Below are 19,828 nucleotides of genomic sequence, written 5' to 3'. Positions count from 1 at the left end.
GTTACCCATGGGCCTGGGGTTGTGGCTCAGCAGTAGAGCACTCGCCTCTCCTGTCCAAGACCCTGCGTTCGATCCTCAGCACCACATAAAAATCAATAAAGGTATTGTGTCCAACTACAACTAAAAAATAAATATTAAAAAAAAGAAGTTACCCATAATTTCACTATATCACAATATATGAATATTAATATATTTTTGAGATCATACTATATACATAAGTTTACATACTTTTTATTTCAAAACATACCATAAGCATTTTTTCATTTCATTCACATTTTTCCAAAATAACTTTAAAATTGTTTTTTATTATACTTATTTTATAAAATATAAAATATTTTTTATGGTAAATTTTAGATGAATCCAAAGGAAAAAATAGAATTTTTAATACTATTCATCATCCAGTAATAACCATGTTTAACATTTTTTAATACTTTATAATGTTCTAGTGTTTTCTTTGCACAATAGAATTTTAGTGTAATCAGCATAATACTACATGAATAAACTCTGCATTTTAAATTTACAATTATATTATAAATTTTTGATGATAGTCTTATTTGAAAATCACATTTGAGAAGAATCTCTAATAATAATTTGACCTCCTTATTATCTTCAAATTGGTCTAGTCTTCATCAGCACTGCTACTGCTGTAGCTTAAATTTTCATAATTTTTTTTTTTTTAACTTGAATTGGTTGTTCCTCTCCTTTCTTTGTGGCTCCCTCTCCCCGTTTATTTTTATGTGGTGCTGAAGATCGACCCCAGTGCCTCACACTTGCTAGGCAAGTGCTCTACCACTGAATTACAACCCCAGCCCTCTGCAGAGGTTCTTTTTATGACATGAACTCCTGGTGATTTAGTGAAACCTTTGGACTTCACTCAGAATAATTTTTTTCTCCCTGCCCCGCTCCCCGTGCTGAGCATGGAACCCAGGGCCTTTTAGTAATGCTGGGCAAATGCTCCACAATTGAGTTGCATCCTCAGCCCTGAGAATAACATTTTAAAATAATTAGCTACAAAGGAAACCAATGCAGTCATCAAAGTGTTATTTTTTTTAAATACTTGTAATCTTATAATATACATGCATCTTTATTAATATATTAAATAACATGTAAGTGCTTCTAAAAACTTCTGTGACTTTAAAGTAGTATGTTGTGAGGTATAAAACCATGAATTTGAGATTTTTATAATAACTATAATACAATGTTTAAGTATTTTGAGATTTGTATTGGTTAAAAAATCAAAGGCTTATAATCATAATTGAGGAAAAGATAAATTTTATGTAAAAGATGAGAGAAAAATTAATTTTCCCCTCATCTAAATTCGTGGACCCGTGGATTCTATGTATAGACCCTTTGGTAGCTGTAGATTCTAAGTCTAGAACCCTTTAGAATAGAAACATTCAAAATACACCTCCTACCATTCCCTTCACAAAAATCTTCAGTTTTCTCTGTGTTCTTGGGAAAAACTCCAGAGTTTTTAATGTAGTTTTGGAGAGTATGTATAGTTTGCATGCCTACCTTTCCAGCCTCGTTTCTTGCATCCTGTTTTGTGTGTATACTTTAGCTGTACTTGCCTTTTATTTCTTCAGACATATCTTTTTCTCTTTTTCAGGGCCTATGTATATGCTGTTTCCATGGCCTGGAATGTCTCCCTAATCATCCACCCATCTAGTTAATGCATGTGCATTCTTCAGGTCCTAGTTTATTTATTTACTTATTTTTGGTACTAGGGATTGAACCCGGGGGCACTCTACCACTAAACTGCACACTGTCCCTTTTTCCATTTTTTATTGAGACACTGTCTCAAAATAACAGTAAGTTGCTGAGGCCAGCCTCAAACTTGGGATACTCCTGCCTTATCCTCCTGAGTCCCAGGGATTACTGTGTCCAGCCAGGTCCTACTTTATTCTTCTTATTACTATTATTTTTAACATTTATTTTTTAGTTTTAATGGACACAATATCCTTATTTTATTACTATGTGGTGCTGAGGATTGAACCCAGTGCCTCATACGTGCTAGATGAGCACTCTACTTCTGAGCCACAACCCCAGCCCCCAGGTTCTACTTTAAATGTCACTTTCCCAAAGAAGCTGTCTCTGATCATCCCACCATCCCTTTTCAGGTGCTATCGTGATACACTGCCTTTCTTTCACATCATTTTTCCCAGTTTGTATTGTGTGTATGTGAGAGGTGGGCTCAGAATTTAACCCAGGGCCTTATGCATGTCCAGCAAGTGCTCTACCACTGGGAAACATTCCCAGTCTGATTTGTACTTCTTTTAGTGTATCACTGAAGTTTGTGTTTCTTGAAAGCGGGGACTATTCTGATTACTACTGTATATTTGACTTTTTGTGTAGAGCAGGCTCTTAGTAAATGTCTATTAAATCACTGACTAAACACTGGTCAGTTTAAAGTTCCTCAATTCTTTAACTCTTCTCTTAACCTCCATGGGTCTATTCTCTTATTTTCTTCTCTGAAACATTTTTCCAAACCCTCCCTGGCTAACTCTACTCAAACCTCCAGTGTAGTTAAGTATATTCTCCCTGTGTACCCTCTCTAAACTTCCATAACAATCCCGGTATACTTACATAGCAAGAGTAATCAATTTTCTCCTCTTTCTCTCCCATCTTAGATTATTTTCCTTCCATTTCCTAATCTTATACTTGAAACAAAGCTTTTTATTGTTGTATATTTAATGTAGCTTTTTGGAAAGATAGCATTATTGTATAGTGAAAGACTGTTAAGCCTGGGCATCAGGTAGCAGAGGCTTTGCGCCTTGCTATTATTTGGTATCTGCATGATCTTTATGCATACTTGACCCTTGTGGTCTAAGAACATCCACATTACAAATCGTGGTGGGGAATCTATGAGATAATCATGTACAACACCTAACAATAGGTCCTAGGACCTAGTAACCACTCAATACCTTTCCTTGCCTTTTGTGTGACAAGTAGTTTTTCCTGTCGTGCATTTGTTGGCTGCCTCCCCTCCACATTCTTCTGTATTATGAACATATCTCCTTGCTTATATTTTTTCTGATCCTCTGAAATGACACCTCTTTATCAAAATTTCCAACCGAGGTAGTGTGTTTTCCTCTTTCATGCAGAATTGTTAGTATCTCACTTGGAGGGTTATATTGAAGTTTGTGTTCTATAGAGATTGAACCTACATTTACTCAAAAATGTACAAACACACCCAACTTGTTTTCACATTATATAGATTAGTAAATTTTTCAGTATTGGAAAATTTTGAAGAAGCAAAAACAGAGAGACTGGCATAATGACCATTCATGTGCTCATCACCAAACTTTAATAGTTATTAATTTTCATTCAGTGTTACTTTATTTATACCCATACTTATCCTGTCTTCTTTTTTTTTCTTTTTTTAGAGAGAGAGAGAATTTTAATATTTATTTTTTAGTTATCGGCGGACACAACATCTTTGTTTGTACGTGGTGCTGAGAATCGAACCCGGGCCGCACGCATGCCAGGCCAGCGCGCCACCACTTGAGCCACATCCCCAGCCCCTTATCCTGTCTTCTTTAGGTTATATTAAATCAAATCTCAGACATAATACCAATGCAGACATGATATTTAAAGGCCTTAGCAATATTTAGCAGGTAGTAGACACATGATAGTTCTCTTCTATAACTTTGTTTATTCCTCCTAAAAATGTTCTGCCTGTACAGTATAAGCAGTTTGGTAGCTTTAAAAAAAAAAAAAAAAAGCCACAAAAAACCTAGAGTAATTCTTAAAAGGACCCCTATATTGACTCTTCATGCTATCAGCTTTTCAATATTACATTTGGTTAATGTTTAATGCCATCTTTTCCCTTATTGGAGTTCTATTCGAAACTCAAACATTTTCCATTTAAGACTTGAGGCTGGCTTTCTGACTGCACTGTAAGCATGAATTAAAATGTTGGTTCCTCTCTGCAGTTTTGCATCTAAGAGCAGAGGGGACAAGACCTTTAACTATGGCTTACTGCTGATTATTTTGTATCCCTTTGAGTTGGCAATTTGTAACTTGTGGCGAGTATTCTCAGGGCTGTCAATACACTTATGTATCCAGATTCCCAGGCCTCCTTGTTATCATTGCTGTTTTGTATCCTGGGGTGTTATATCAGCTGTGCTCACCTGTGGAGTTCTCAGAATCTCTCAGGCGACCTGCTTTGATTGCCACAACTGTTGCTGTCACTGTTCATTGACCTCCCCAGAAGCAGTTATGGCACCTCTTTCTGAACATCCACCAATTAGAATCTTCCTTTTTATTCCATCTGAACACGTAACAGTTGTCAGTAAGAAATACTTTTGTGTGCATGTCTCCAGGGAATTTTGTTCATTTTGCTTTGCTTTGCTTTCAGTGATGGAAGCACCTTTTTTTTTTTCAATAATTATTGTTAAAAGCCTTAATGATTCTGTCTTCTATGCTTCGAAATATATAATTCTCAATTTCTATATCTTTTATGACAACCTCCATTTTCCAAACTTTCTCTTTTGTTTATATTCTATCCTTTTCTTCTCTCAAGAAAAGACAAATCCAGGTGGAAAATTAGGTCCCAATTTTCACATTTCCTGCCATCATGTTTTTAGGGTTTGATTCATAAACTAGATCTGTATGTGAGAAATCTGTCTGATAGGTTTATGTTGTCATAAATTAGGAATTAGTCGGAAATAGCAATTAAATAATTAATCAGCAAAAACGTAGTAAGAAGTGCTGCTGTCAGAGCATCTTTCTTCTCCCCCCAACGATTTCTTTCTTTCTTTCTTTTTTTTTGTACCAGGGATTGAACCCAGTGGTACTTAACCACTGAGCCACATCTTTAGCCCTTTTTTGTATTCTATTTAGAGACAGTAGCTCACTGAATTGCTTTAGGATCTTACTAAGTTGCTGAGACTGACTTTGGACTCATATTCCTCCTGCCTCAGCCTTCTTAGTTGCTAGAATTATAGGCGTGCGTCACAGCATCCAGCTCACCAATGGTTTCTTTTCTTTTTTTTAAATTTTTAGTCGTTGATGGACCTTTATTTTATTTATTTGTTTATATGTGGTACTGAAAATTGAACCAGTGCCTCACACATGCTAGGCAAGCACTCTACCACTGAGCCACAACCCCAGCCCACCAGTGGTTTCTTTAAGACCAGATAGAACAGCACTATTTACCAGAATTATTACCTTAAAATAAGTTGTTATGTTTCATATTGCCACAGTAAACCTTTTTGGCTTTTTTTCTCCTTTTTTTGTTTAGATGTGAGTTCTGCAATAAGACTAAATCCTCTAATGATTAATCCGCTCATCTCCGTCCTGTGAATTCTGATTCCTTCCTGTCCTGCCCATCTTTGCTTCAAGGCTGTGTATAAACCTCCACTTTAATTCTGTGAGTGTAATTTTTCTTTCTGTGCTTTAATCCTATATATTCCTGTGATTTCTGGGCCATATTCTGATTAAACAAGTATTTCTGGAATTTATAATTTATAGCTGTTATCTAGAATCTGCTTAATTGATAGCTTAGTAATATTAATAGACAAAATTATTGAATTAATTGATTTAATAGCTTGAATTAATTCATTTAATCCTCACAAGAACTTTATAGGTAGGTATTATTGTTTCCCTCTTTTTACAGATGAAGAAAATTAAGCACAGAATATTTAAGTAGCTTGTCCAAGGTCGTGTAGCTAATAAAAAAAGTAGTAGGATTAGGATTTGATCCCAGTTACTTGTCTCTAGAGCTTTATACTTATCCACAAGGCTGATAGGCCAGCTCTACTCCCCTAGGATATATTTTGTTTGGTTGGTTTTCTTTCTTTAAAATTTTCTTTAATCTTGCAGTTAATAGTATCCTAATGTAAGGTGGAATTAAAAATCACCTACTTTGCCTTGCTGGGCATGTAGCTCAGTGGTAGAGCAATTGTCTAGCATGTTTGAAGCACCAGATTTGATCCCAGGAAAAAAAACACACACACACACACACACACACATACAATCACATCTCTGAAATTCTAATAACTTCACAATAATTACTAAATAAATTGCTAACCACTTTAAAAAATATATTTTTTTAGTTGAAGATGGACACAATACCTTTATTTTATTTGTTTATTTATTTATTTATTTATGTGGTGTTGAGGTTTGAACCCAGTGCCTCACACTGCTAGGCAAGTGCTCTATCACTGAACTACAGCTCCCACCTGCTAAACACCTTTTTTAAAAAAAGGAAATTTGTTTTTTTCAGAAAGATTATGTATATATGCTAAAATCTTATATATTAAATTATAAACCTGCCTCCAAGTAGAAATTCATTTTAAGCTTTATTTTTCTGTCATACAATATTATGTTAGTTAAAATTAACACAAATTTTTAAAATGTTTTTAGACTTGTAATGTTGTCAGACTGGTTTCCAGTTCTGGAGCTTAGGAGATCTTCCTGCTTCAGCCACCCCATGCACCACCATGCCCCATTTAGCTATTGATTAATTAATTTATTTATTTTCAGTACTGGGCATCGAACCCAGGGCTTTGTGCATGTTAAATGAGTACTCTACCTCTGAGTTACCTGTACAGTCCTAGTATAGTATTTTAATCTTAACATTCTGAGGATGTCTATAGATGATTATATTTTTATTGAATATTCATGATAAGATTAAATAGATACATTTGTTGGGTCTTTACAATTTATACTCATAAACATGAGATTTATGCATGATATTAATGTAGTTGGTAGTAAATATTTTAGCATAGACATTCAACCATAACTGTTAAATCACTAGATCTAATTAACAGAACTCTTAGCCATGTAAAGGTACATGAATAACACAAGACAAAATTTGGAGAGATATTTTTTATTTTTCTCCATATTTTTATTTATACATTATAATTGTACATAATAGTGGGATTTGCTGTTTCATATTCATACATGCACATAATAAACAATATAATTTGGTCAACATCATTCCACAGTATTTCCCCTTTTCCTCCCCTCCTCCATTCCCTGGTCTTCTTCTAGTGATTTCCCTTTGATTTTCATGGGATTTCCCCCCCACCACCTTTCTTTTCCTTTTTTTCTCTCTAGCTTCCACATATGAGAGAAAATATGTGACCCTTGATTTTATGAGTTTGGCTTATTTTGCTTAACATAATTAAGTCCATTCTTCCAATGACAGACACATTAGGCTGATTCCATAGTTTGGCTATTGTGAATTGTGCTGCTATAAGCATGGGTATGCATATATTATGGTAGTATGAGACTTTAATTCTTTAGAATAAAACCAAGGAATGGTATTGCTGGGTCTTATGGTGGTTCTATTTCTAGTTTTCTGAGGAACTTCCATATGATTTCCATAGTGCTTGTACTAATTTACAGCTCCACCAACAGTATAAAAGTGTCCCTTTTCTCTACATCCTACTATTTCTTATTGTTTGTATTCTTGATGACTGCCATTCTGACTGGTGGAATCTCAGTGTAGTTTTGATTTGCATTTTCCTAATTGTTAATGATGATGAACTTTTTTTATGTATTTGTTGGCCATTTGTATTTCTTCTTTAGATAAGTGTCTACTATTTGGCTAACAGGGCAGGTAGTGGGTACTGTATGGATGTGTTGCATGAAGGAATGATTCACATACTGGGAAGGACAAAGCATGACTGTGTGAGATTTCATCACACTACTCAAAAAGGCACACTTTAAAACTTGTTAATTATTTCTGGCATTTTTGTTTAATATTTTTAGACCAGTTGAAATTACACATCTTGGGTGACTACTGTGTGTGGAGTCATTTTGTTGGTAACTTGAAAGTAAATTGTATGTCCACATGCATGCGTGTGATGGGAATTCAACCCAGGGCCTTGTATATGCTGGGCAAGTGCTCATTCATCAAGCTACACCTCCAGCCTAAAAGTAATTTTAAAGTTATGTAGTTATATTGTATTTTGATCACTATTTTCATGTTTTATTCATACTTCACTCAAATTTGAATTCATTTTTAATTCATTCTTATCTTTTCCTTATTTCTTTTTTGAGACAGCATCTCACTATGTTGCTCAGACGGTCTTGAATTCCTGGGTTCAAGGGATCCTCCTCAGTTAGCCTCCATTGTAACCAGGACTACAGACAGGCTCCTGAGAGTTCTATTATAAGTATATTAACTGGACTGGTGTTGTGGCTCAGTAGTAGAGCAGTTGCCTAGCATGCATGAGGCACTGGGCTTAATCCTCAGCACCACATATAAATAATTAAAGGTATTATGTCCATCCATAACTAAAAATTTTTTTTAAAAGTATATTAACTGAATCAATTCAGTTAACCTGGATTAGAATCATTAAGTCTTCTCTTTTCCAAAAAACAAAGTTTTATTTCCAAATGTTTGACTTTAATTTTTAAAAAAAATTTTTTTAGTTGTAGATGGACATAATACCTTTATCTTGTTTATTTAGTTTGTTTATGTGGTGCTGGGGATCAAACCCAGTGCCTCATGCATGCTAGGCAAGTTTCTACCACTTTAGACACAACCCCAGCCCCCAAATGTTTCACTTTAAACAGGAGAAATCTCTGTAATGCTAAATCTTTTCATTCTGAATATTCTTTTTCTCACAAAAGTTAATTTTAATCCTTTACACTATAATGAAACTTTCATAAAGTTGACATGGAAAAGGAACGTAATTTGAGTTCCTAACATGGTAGGGACTTTCCGTATAGTAACTCACAGAACCTTTACTACATTATGTGACATGGTTATATTCATTCCTGTCACAACAACCATGCAAGTTAGCAGGTGTCGCCCTAGCTGAACTGTTCAAGTATGTAAACTTTAGGTTAAGCACATTTCCTGAAGCCACTTTACTTCCAAGTGTCAGAGCCAGAAATAAAATCAAGATTTTTCTAGAGCTGGGGAGTGGCTAAAAGGTTAAGAACCCCTGGGTTCAATCCCTGGTAAAAATATAAAAAGATTTTTCTGACTACAAAGTCTGTGATCATTTTACTACATATTATTTGTACTCTACCATGTAGTTAATGCCTGTTTGGTGAATAAAGGAATGACAGAGAGGCTCTAAGAGGCACCTGTTTTAAACCATACAGAAGCAATCAATAAACATGATTCATGTTTATTAGAATATCTGGTAAACCTCTACTTTTTTTAATGTTTATTTTTTAGGTGGACACAATATCTTTATTTTATTTATATGTGGTGCTGAGAATCGAACCCAGTGCCTCACGCATGGTAGGCAAGTGCTCTACTTCTGAGCCACAACCCCAGTCCCTAAACCTCTACTATTTTTAAGTAGATGCTAAGATTTTGGACTCTTCAGTTTCCATTAGGTTTGAGTTTTTTCTGTGTTTGAATTTTTAATTTACATTTTCTGTTTATATTGTTGTGGTGGTTCCATTTTGCTTTGCAGATCTGCTCTTTAGCAGAAGTTGAACCTGATGTTGAAAAGGGATTACATGTGGAGCCAGAGTCTGAAATACCTGATGCTAACTGTGGTTCCGGAGTTGACCTGTGTATACCATGAAATGAATCTATTTGCTGAGTTGTTCTAAGATTTATTGAGAAGAAAGAATAAATTGTTGTGGCTTTCTGTTTTCTTTCAGCTTTCAGAAGAATTATTAGACAAATGGCTCTCCTACCCAGAGACCCAGCATGTACCCCTCAGCCAGCATATGCTTGGTTTTGCTATGAAGTCTGTTACACAGATAGTAATGGGTAGTACATTTGAAGATGACCAGGAAGTCATTCGCTTCCAAAAGAATCATAGCACAGTAAGTCTAGTGACAAATTTAAAATTATTGTTTTCATCACACTGGATGAGAAAATGCTGACTTTGCCTCTCAAGAAAAGTTAAGCTTCTTGTTTTGACCTAAAAAGAACAATATGAGCTAAAATACCTCTTTTTTAAAAAAAATTTAAGAATTGCTTTTGTGTGATATGTGTGTGTGTGTGTGTGTGTGTGTGTGTGTGTAAGTAGAGATGGAAACCCAGGAGTGCTTTACCACCCTTTTTCTTTTTTTTTTTAATTTATTCTTTTTCATGATGGGTATTTGTTTTCAGGTTTTAGTATCATGAATGCACTTACACAAATCCCATGTTGTTTATATCTGTCTTGCATATATATCTAGAAATGAAATTCCTAGATATTAGAGTATATTAAGGTTTGACATTAGAAGATAGCATTACATTGTTTTCCAAGGTGGTTACACCGTTTCTATTCCCTCCAGTAAGTCTCTATTCTTAGGCAGTATTCAGTCCAGTAAAATGTAAGATAAACAAATGAAATGATTTACTGTTACACATTCATAAACAAAGTAAAGGAATGAAAACTTCAAAATATACCTCCTATGGAGGGTAGATGTAATTAAAACACAATATATGCATGTATGGAAGTGTTACAGTGAAACCTGTTAATTAAGGAGATATGGCTCTTGGGGTTGAGGATCAAGCAGCAGATGAATTTGTCTCCTGTCCTCCTTTGATTCATTGGAGTTCTATCTAGAGAGATGTTTGTTTCTCTTATTTCTATTTTCTTAGTTTTTTTTTTTTTTTTTAAATTTGTTCTACTTAGTTGTACATGACAGCGGAATCCATTTCAACTCATCATACACAAATGGAGTGTAACATTTCAATTCTCTGGTTGTACACAGTGTAGAGACGCATCATTTGTGCCGTCATACATGTACCTAGAGTAATGATGTCCATCTCATTCCACCATCTTTTCTATCCTCATAACTTTTCCCTCTTCCCTTTGAGAGATAGTCTTGCTGGATTACTAAAATGGCCTTGAACTTGCAATCCTCCTGCCTCAGCTTCCTGAGTTGCTGAGATTACAGGTGTGTGCCACTATGCCCAGCTAAAAATTACTTTTTTTTTGCCTAGGTTCAAACCCAGAGCTTTGTGCATGCTAGACAAGTGCTCTGACACTGAGTTAAATCCCCAATCCTAAGAATTGTTTTTTTAAGCAAATACTTTTTGAAATGTAAAAAGTATGTGACTAAAGAATTTTTCTTTTGATACTTAATAGTATGTTATAAAAGTAATATTGAATTCTAGAATAAGGAGACAAACTGTACTTAATAGAACTAGATTATGTCATACATAGGAAGAAGTTCAACAAAGTCAGTGGAACATAAAAATACTAATGAAGTAAATATGATTAGAAGCAAGAAAATTCAATCTGTAACTGAATTATTGTTTGCCTTTTCTAGATTCATATATGGATTTTTTTCTTTTTTAAATCAGTCTCAACATTAGATTATTTAGTTGAAATCGTATTTAGATTATTTTGTTGAAATCTACCACATTTCAGATCTGAGAAATTATCCCTTTTATTAAAATGTTAAAAAACAGATTGAATAATCTTAATCTAAATAATGTGTTCTAAACAAAACTCTCCAGAAACTGTAGGTTAATACCCTGTCTCTGTTTAATAATATACTTTTTGCTGTTAAAATAACCTCACTGCTCTTCTCTGATGGTTTAAAACACAAAACAAAAAAAATTTTTTTCATAAAACTTTTATATATTCAGGCATATAAAAATTAAAGTCGGGGGCTGGGGTTGTGGCTCAGAGGTAGAGCGCTCGCCTAGCACGAGTGAAGCACTGGGTTCGATCCTCAGCGCACATTAAAAAAAAATAATAAAATAAATATATTGTGTTCATCTATAACTAATAAATAAATATTTTTAAAAAACTAAAGTGGAAAATATTTTTTTGGCAGTACTAATACTAGGGATTGTACCTGGTGATACTAGTGGATTGTACCACTAAGCTACATTCCCCAGCCCTTTTTATTTTTTCCTCTCAAGACATTGTCTTGCTAAGTTACTGAGGCTGGTCTCAGACCTGTGGTCTTCCTGAAAATCATTTTAAATTCCACTTCCTGGAATAAACTATGCTATGTCCCTTGGCAAAAGAAATTGGCTAGGTATTTCCTAAAATATCTTCTCATTTAATGAAGAATCAATTTTTTAATTTAATTGTTGACAAAAGAGCATTTTTAAAAAGAGACCTCTACCATTGCTTCCAAGATTTTCTTCTAACCACTGATATCCTACATGTTTTTATGCTATTTTCCTTTTCTTCCCTTTTCTTTCTTTCCATATAACTTCAAAGAAGAAATTTATTCAAACTTACAGAAAAGTTACAGCTTATACAGCAACTCCCACATACCCTTTACAACCCAATACAGTGGTTGTTTACATTTTGTTCCATTTGATTTTTTTATGCATTCGTCCGTCTGTTTGTCTGTCTACCCATACATTCATTCATACATCCAATCCATCTGTGTATCCTTTCCTTCCCCCTTTCCAGAACTACCTAAGAGCATAGTGAATGTTTTATCTCTGGGGATTGAATCCAGTGCCTTGTGCATGTGAGGCAAGCAGTCTACCAACTGAGCTACATCCCAACCCATTATTTTTAGAGAGGGTCTTGCTAAATTATTGAGGCTGGCTCCAAACTTTCGATCCTCCTGCTTCACCCAGCCTTCTGCATAGCTGGGATTACAGTCATGGCCTACTGTGCCTGGCTCAGAGCTTTTCTTTTGCAATCAAGTTAGATTTTTAATGGTAGAATCATCCAATTTTGAAAAAGTAAAGCCTATTAGACTGCTAATTCTTTCTTTTTTTTTTAATGTTTATTTTTTAGTTGTAGTTGGACACAATACCTTTATTTATTTATTTTTATGTGGTACTGAGAATTGAACCCTCATGCACGCTAGGCAAGCTAATTATTTCTAATGTTAGATTAATTTTTAACCCTTTCTGGGCCTCACCCAATGATTATCAATATTTCAGGTGATGTAAAAATTTGTAATTGTCTATGAATTTTTATTTATCTACTTGTGCCATTAAGTATAAGAAAAAATGGAGGATACACTCTGCTGCTGTATCATTTTTCCTCTGTTCCTATGAGTTTTCTTTTCTTTTTTTTAATTAGTAAATGTTAGACATTATTACCTTTATTGTTTTTATTAAGGCAATGTTTTGATCCAAAATTCTTCTAGGTTAATATTCTCCCTAGTTCCTGGAGAATTGCATTAGGCTAGTTGTGATTTAGTAGAGTCAGTGGTGGGGCAAAAATTCTAGATTTCTAACATGCTTTCAGGTGTTCTTATAATGTGGCTCCAAAGATCACAATTTGGGAAGCAAGTCAATTAGGTGTTCCCACAAAACTTTTTTTTTTTTTTTTTTTTTTTTTAAAGAAGGAACTTTTCACTTTCCAGTTGTAATTTGTTTGAAAGGGCCTTGACTGAAATCATTGAAATATATTTGATTCCCTGTCCTACAAACTATGGAGTTAATGGTTATGCAGTCACTTAAAAGGGAGGACTTAATCATTGGAGTTGTTGGTGAGGGAAGAGTTTCCTTACTTATTAGCTTACATTGTTCTATATTTAGAAAATGTGGATACAATTTTTAAAATGTGCATAACAGATAATAGATACATGTTTTCCTATTTTCAGGTTTGGTCTGAGATTGGAAAAGGCTTTCTAGATGGGTCACTTGATAAAAGTGCAACTCGGAAAAAACAATATGAAGATGGTAAGTTTGGTCATTCTTCATTTTTAATAAGGACAAGAAGATATGTGCCCCAGTTTTACTAGGGTTATATCTGAATGGTGAGATTACAAGTCATATACATTTTTTTCTCTTTATGCTTTTTTTCCTACGTTTTCTATAATACAAGGTTTTGGTTTGGTTTGGTTTCTGGTTTTTTAACAAAAGAGAAGAAAAAGTAGGAAGTAAGTACAAAGATACTCTAGTACTCACTGCAAAATGAGTACTCTCTACTAGATTCATGAAAAACGTAAGGGTATAATCCTAAAAAGGTAGTTTGACAGTACATATTAGAGTCATAAATAATGGATAAAATATCTAGAAAAAAAAATATTCAGGCTGGGGATGTGGCTCAAGCGGTAGTGCGGTCACCTGGCATGCGTGCGGCCCCAGGTTCGATACTCAGCACCACATACAAACAAGGATGTTGTGTCCGCCAAAAACTGAACAATAAATATTAAAAAATTTCTCTCTCTCTCTCTCTTTAAAAAAAAAAGAAAAGAAAATATTCATGAATATTTTTATGTGTGTAGTGCTAGGGATCAAACCTAGGACCTAGAACATTCTAGTCAAGTTCTCTATCCCTAGGCTTTACCCTTGTTCCTTATTTTTTGTAATAGTATTTCTTTTTTTTTTCTTAATAATTTTTAGTTGACTTTGAAGGTTTTATTCTGCATGTGGGAATATTGTGCAGAATTAATTTTCAAAACTTGAATCCTGCCTGGTATGGTAGCGCATGCCTGTAATCCCAGCAGTTTAGGAGGCTGAGGCAGGAGGATTGTGAGTTCAAAGCCAGGCTCAGCACCTTAGCAAGGCCCTAAAGAACTCAGTGAGGCCCTGTCTCAAAATAAAACACAAAAAAGTTCTGAGGATGTGGCCCAGTGCTTAAGCATCCCTGGGTTCAGTTCCTGGTACCAAAAAAAAAAAAAAAAAAAAAAAAGTTGAATCCCCACAACTGCTTGTATTCTAAATGTTCTTTGTGTTTCTTCTCTAAGCCCTCGTGCAATTGGAATCTGTTTTAAAGAAAATCATAAAAGAACGAAAAGGAAGGAACTTCAGTCAACATATTTTCATTGACTCCTTAGTGCAGGGAAACCTTAATGACCAACAGGTAATGTAATTGTTAAATGTTTATCAAATAAAAATTGTTAAATGTTTATCAAATTCACTGTAATCCAGATGCCCTCCTGGAAACTCAGTGGCTTCTCTCTTATTACACATCATCATAAATGGCCCAAGTATTCAATCTCATTATTTAGCTCTTTGAAGAAGCAGTATATTATTTAATATTTGGGTAAGCTAGGGGCTGGGGATGTAGCTCAGTTGATAAAGTGCTTGCTTTACATGCACAAGGTTCTTGGTTCAATCCCCAGCATCACAAAAAAAAAAAAAAAAAAAAAAAATTGGGCAAGCAAATATTGAGTTAAAATTCTATAATGATAACAGAGGAGGACTTATGTAGCCCTTATAGACTGAGTCCCTCTGTCGATATGACCAGGTGTGGCAGCTGGGCTTGTTCACTGTGCTCAACTATTACTGTTAGCACACCACTGCATTTATGGTATGTCAGGCAAAGGACAGGAATGTCATCATCGCCACATTCATTCCTCTTTGGAATCGTCTTCCATTTGACACATGGAAGTCCTGGTAGCCAGAATGATTTTCTAGCTACATCCCCTGCCTTTGGTGCAGAAATTGAGTCAGGTTCTGAGCACCGTGTCAGCTCTTTTCTATTCTTTCTCTATTTGGTGCCTCAGGCCAAGCCATAAAAATAGAACTGAACCAGTTTTCAAGGTATAACATAAGCCAGTAATATTACCAACAGAAAAATGCGTATTTTATTGCATCAAAAACATAGTGCAGTATTTAGGTTAGTTTTTCACATTATATAGATTTTGTTTTTGTTAAAACGTGGTAATAAGATAATATACTTTTAAAAAAATTTTTGTTGACCCTGCTTATATATTGTAGATTATGTGAATAGGGTCTAATACAGGCCAACTGACATTTCATACCTTTCTTTATTTTTATTTTTATTTTTATTTTTTGTAATTGTATATGGACAGAATGCCTTTATTTTATTTGCTTATTTTTATGCTGTGCTAAGGATGGAACCCAGTGCCTCACACGTGCTAGGCAAATACTCTGCCATTGAGCTACAGCCCCAGCCCACATTTCATACTTTCTAAACTTAATTTTGTGTCCTAGGTCCTAGAAGACAGTATGATATTTTCTCTGGCTGGTTGCATAATAACTGCGAAATGTAAGTATAAATTGATGTCTTTTTCAGATGGATTACAAAGTACACAAGGCTACAGCTATTCTAAAATAAACACTGTTTGCAAGACCTCTTTATAATTTCCTTCCCTGCTTATTATTCTTGTTTAAAGGCTTGATTCACACAGGTTCCCCCTACTTTTTTTTTTACCTGAAGTGCTCAATGCCATCTCTGAAAATTGCTATAAATTTCTTGACACATTTTATGAATTGTGAATCTAGTTAGTGCCTTTAAAATGAACTGCTATTGACACCTTTCCAACTGAACAGTGAGCTTTTCCATTTCCTGCTGCTGCTTTTCACTGACTTCAAGCCAGTCTGCTGTTATTAAGGTCTCCAACAGAGGATGTAGGCCACAGAAATCATGATCTAAAAGAATTCCTCTCTTGGTGGAATTGAAGGTGATTTTTATTTAAAATTCTAAAATGTATGCTTTATGTTTCCTTGCTGGCTTTTAGATTAATGGAGTACTGTTCATTTGTACTGTATTTATAAAAAGTTTATACTGTTCATTTGTACTGTATTTATAAAAAGTTTTAGACATAAAATATATATAAGATAAATGCTTATAGGAGGGATTTAAGATAGCAGTTTAAAATCTAGAAAATTTATTTTCACTGGAAGGATTTCATTTATAGCTCTTTCTGTGTAGGGAAGTTTTCTATAAAATGATGAGTATATACGTAAACTTCCCATGATTGTTTTGTCCAGATATTATAGATTAAATGAAATATATGCAAGCATGTGTTAAGAATAATGTATTTATCTTCTTAAATAATCCTCACTTATTTCAAAAATGTTATTACATTAAGAGTATATCTTTGAAGGGGCTGGGAATATAGCTCAGTGGTAGAGTGCTTGCCTAGCTGGCATGAAAACTTCAGAAAATCTGAATCAGTGGTTCTCTGGTTACCATAAAAAGGGACTGTTTCCAGATTGAATTAATCTTTTAATCTGATTTTCAGTTTTTAGGGAGTTTTCAAGAGTATTTGTTTGCTACCACTGAGCTACATCCCCAGCCCTATTTATTTATTTATTTGGTACAGGGATTGAACCCAGGGACACTTAACCACCGAGCTACATCCCCAGCCCTTTTTGTATCTTATTTAGAGATGGGGTCTTGTTGAGTTGCTGAAGCTGGCTTTGAACTTGTGATCCTCCTGCCTCAGCCTCCTGAGCCTTTTTATTGTATTTTGAGAAAAGGTCTTGTTAAGTTGCCCAAGCTGGCCTTGAACTTGCCATCCTCCTGTCTCAGCCTTCTGAGTCACTGGAATTACAGACGTGTGCCATTGTGCCCAATTTCTGGTCAGTTTTATATTTAAAGAACATTAAATGTCTTCATGGCCTTGTAAATACAGGTAAATGCTCTACCACTGAACTATACCCGCAACCCGTCATACTTTGTAAATAAGAAAAGCCAATGTTTGATGCTGGTGGGACTGAAAATTGGTGCAACCAATCTGTAAAGCAGTATGGAGATTTCTAAGAAAATTTAGAATGGAACCATCATTGACCCAGCTATCCCACTCCTCAGTCTATACCCAAAGGACTTAAAATTAGAATACTATAGTGACATAGCCACATCAATGTTCATAGCAGTTCATCAATGTTCAATTCACAATAGCCAAACTGGAAGCAACCTAGATGCCCTTCAATAGATGAATGGATAAAGAAACAATGGAATGTTACTTAGCAATAAAAGAGAATAAAATTATGACATTTGTAGTTAAATTGATGGAGTTGGAGAATATCATGCTAAGTGAAGTAAGCCAATCTCCAAAACCAAAGGCCAAATGTTCTCTCTGATAAGTGGATGCTGATCCATAATGGGGGCAGATGGGAAGAATGGAGGAAGAACTTTGATTGGGTAAAGGGAGGAAGTAGTGGGGTGTTGATAGGGGCAGGAAAAATGTGGAATGAGATAAACATTATTACCCTAGGTATATGTATGATAGCACATATGGTTTGACACTACATCTTGTACATCCAGAGAAACGAAGAGTTGTGCTGCATTTGTGTACAGTGAATCAAAATGCATTCTGCTGTCATATATACCTAAATAGAATAAATTAATTAATTTTTTAAAAAGTCAATATTTAAGATCATTAAGCTTATCTGGTTATATTAATTGTAAGTGATAATAGAGGCAGGCAGAGCATATGAGTGCTATTTTATGCAAATCTTTGTGCTAATTCCTTCAGTTGTAAAATTGTATTACATATACACATGGTGCACGGCACAAGTTTTCATAACACTTGTGAAACAGAAATTCTGTAGTTCACTCAAAAGCCAAAATGAAGAAATATATGTAGGGAAAAGTTAAAGACAGGTAGTAGTAACTCATGAATGATTGAGTGCCAGGTAGCTCACTATTTTTATGTGAACAATCTGGGTAATTGGTGATTCAGACAAAAACAAATTTTTTAAATTAACTTTAGGGCTAGGGCTGTAGCTCAGTGATAGAGTGTTTGTGCACATGTATGAGGCTCTGGGTTTCATTCCTACCACTGCAAACATAAAAATATAAAATAGAAAATTAGCTTTGAGTCAGTCTTTACTCCAAGAAGCAGATGATTGGTAAGTAGAGGTAAAAGTTACTATAGCCTGGCTGGAGTTGTGGCTCAGCTGTACAGCGCTTACCTAGCATGTGTGAGGCCCTGAGTTCGATCCTCAGCACCACCTAAAAATAAATAAGTGAAATGGAGATGTTGTGCCCAATTGCGACTAAAAAGTAAATATTGTTTTAAAAAGGTTACTATAGCACTCAAAAAGTATCTGACTTAGAAAAAGTAGAGTTACACATAGTGTCAGCTTGTATATGACAGGATGGTTTCATTCTTTAATTCTAATCCCAATCGATTCCTAAAGGAATATATCTACTCTATTTCCTTTGTTTTTTGTTCTAAATGTAACTTTCTTACATTTCCACTTCCTCAGTGAATATTATAATGCATAAACCAGTTTAAAGCAAAAACAAGCCATGAGCCAGCAATTTTCCAATTTAGGTGTTCATCAAAGTAACTTTGTAATCCTGCTTCTGGGGAGGCCAAGCCAGGAGGATTGCAAATTCAGGGCAAGTCTTGGCAATTTAGTGAGAACTTGTCTTGAAATAAAAGGCAGTCTTAGAGCCAGGTGCAGTGATGCAGGCCTGTAATGCCAATGGCTCGAGAGGCTGAGACAGGAGGATCTCAAGTTCAAAGCCAACCTCAGCAATTTAGCAAGTTGCTAAGCAACTCAGCAAGACCCCATCTCTAAATAACAGACAAAAAAATGCTGGGGGTTTGGCTCAGTGGTTAAGTGTAGGTTGGTTCCACAGTCTAGCTGTGGGTCAATACCCAGACCAATACCCAGTACCAAAAAAAAAAAAAGGCAATCTCAGTGGTAGAGCATCTGCCTAGCATGTGTGAGGCTCTGGGTTTAATCCCCAATACCACAAACATAAGAAAAGAGATGTAACTGTCATACTTGTTAAAAGTATGGATGTATGGACCTCACCCCAGACCTACTGAATTAGAATCTGTACGTGTGAAATTGTGGCATCAACCAACTGCCAGGTGATTTTTGAGAACGATTTTCCTAAACAATAATCAGTCACAGTTCTTGGAGCCAGTATATTTACCATTACAAGCAAAAAAAATAGAATATTGATATTCAGACAAATATCCTGCTAATTTGATATATATGGGTCATTCATTCATCAGTGAATGAACTGATAAGTCAACTTTTAAATTTTACAAGGTCAAGTGAACAATATCATTCCTCACAACTACCAACATGGAACTCTTCCCCAGATAGAAAGTTTACTATCATCATTTTACCTAAGGTAAAATGCATTCGATGACTTGTTACTGGCACTACCTGTTTTTGGCAACCTCTATAAATATTCATGTTCTATTTAATGAAATACAAATTCTGTCAAGAATTTTATTTTTTGGTAATACTTAATGTATCATCTATATCAGGGGAGGGAAAAATGAAATTTAAAAAATCCCAAACCACTAGTTTTTT

The 19,828-nt window shown here is 34.9% G+C and overlaps 1 protein-coding gene across 3 annotated transcripts in view; it reads left to right on the top strand.

The window, feature by feature from the left end:
- Positions 1-19,828, top strand: part of Cyp20a1 (cytochrome P450 family 20 subfamily A member 1) — a 46,957-nt gene that overhangs the window by 14,739 nt on the left and 12,390 nt on the right. For 2 of the 3 annotated variants that reach the window (XM_076866205.2, XM_076866207.2), the window contains exons 5-8: positions 9,583-9,750; positions 13,450-13,528; positions 14,539-14,654; positions 15,752-15,806. In XM_076866205.2, coding sequence (XP_076722320.2) covers positions 9,583-9,750; positions 13,450-13,528; positions 14,539-14,654; positions 15,752-15,806 — 418 coding nt within the window. Of the gene's footprint in view, positions 1-5,265; positions 5,375-9,582; positions 9,751-13,449; positions 13,529-14,538; positions 14,655-15,751; positions 15,807-19,828 lie in introns of those variants that run through there. The other variant, XM_076866206.2, reaches the window with a different exon arrangement.

Source organism: Callospermophilus lateralis, chromosome 9, assembly GCF_048772815.1.
Source record: "Callospermophilus lateralis isolate mCalLat2 chromosome 9, mCalLat2.hap1, whole genome shotgun sequence".
Classification (NCBI taxonomy): domain Eukaryota; kingdom Metazoa; phylum Chordata; class Mammalia; order Rodentia; family Sciuridae; genus Callospermophilus; species Callospermophilus lateralis.
This window is presented reverse-complemented; position numbering and strand designations above follow the sequence as displayed.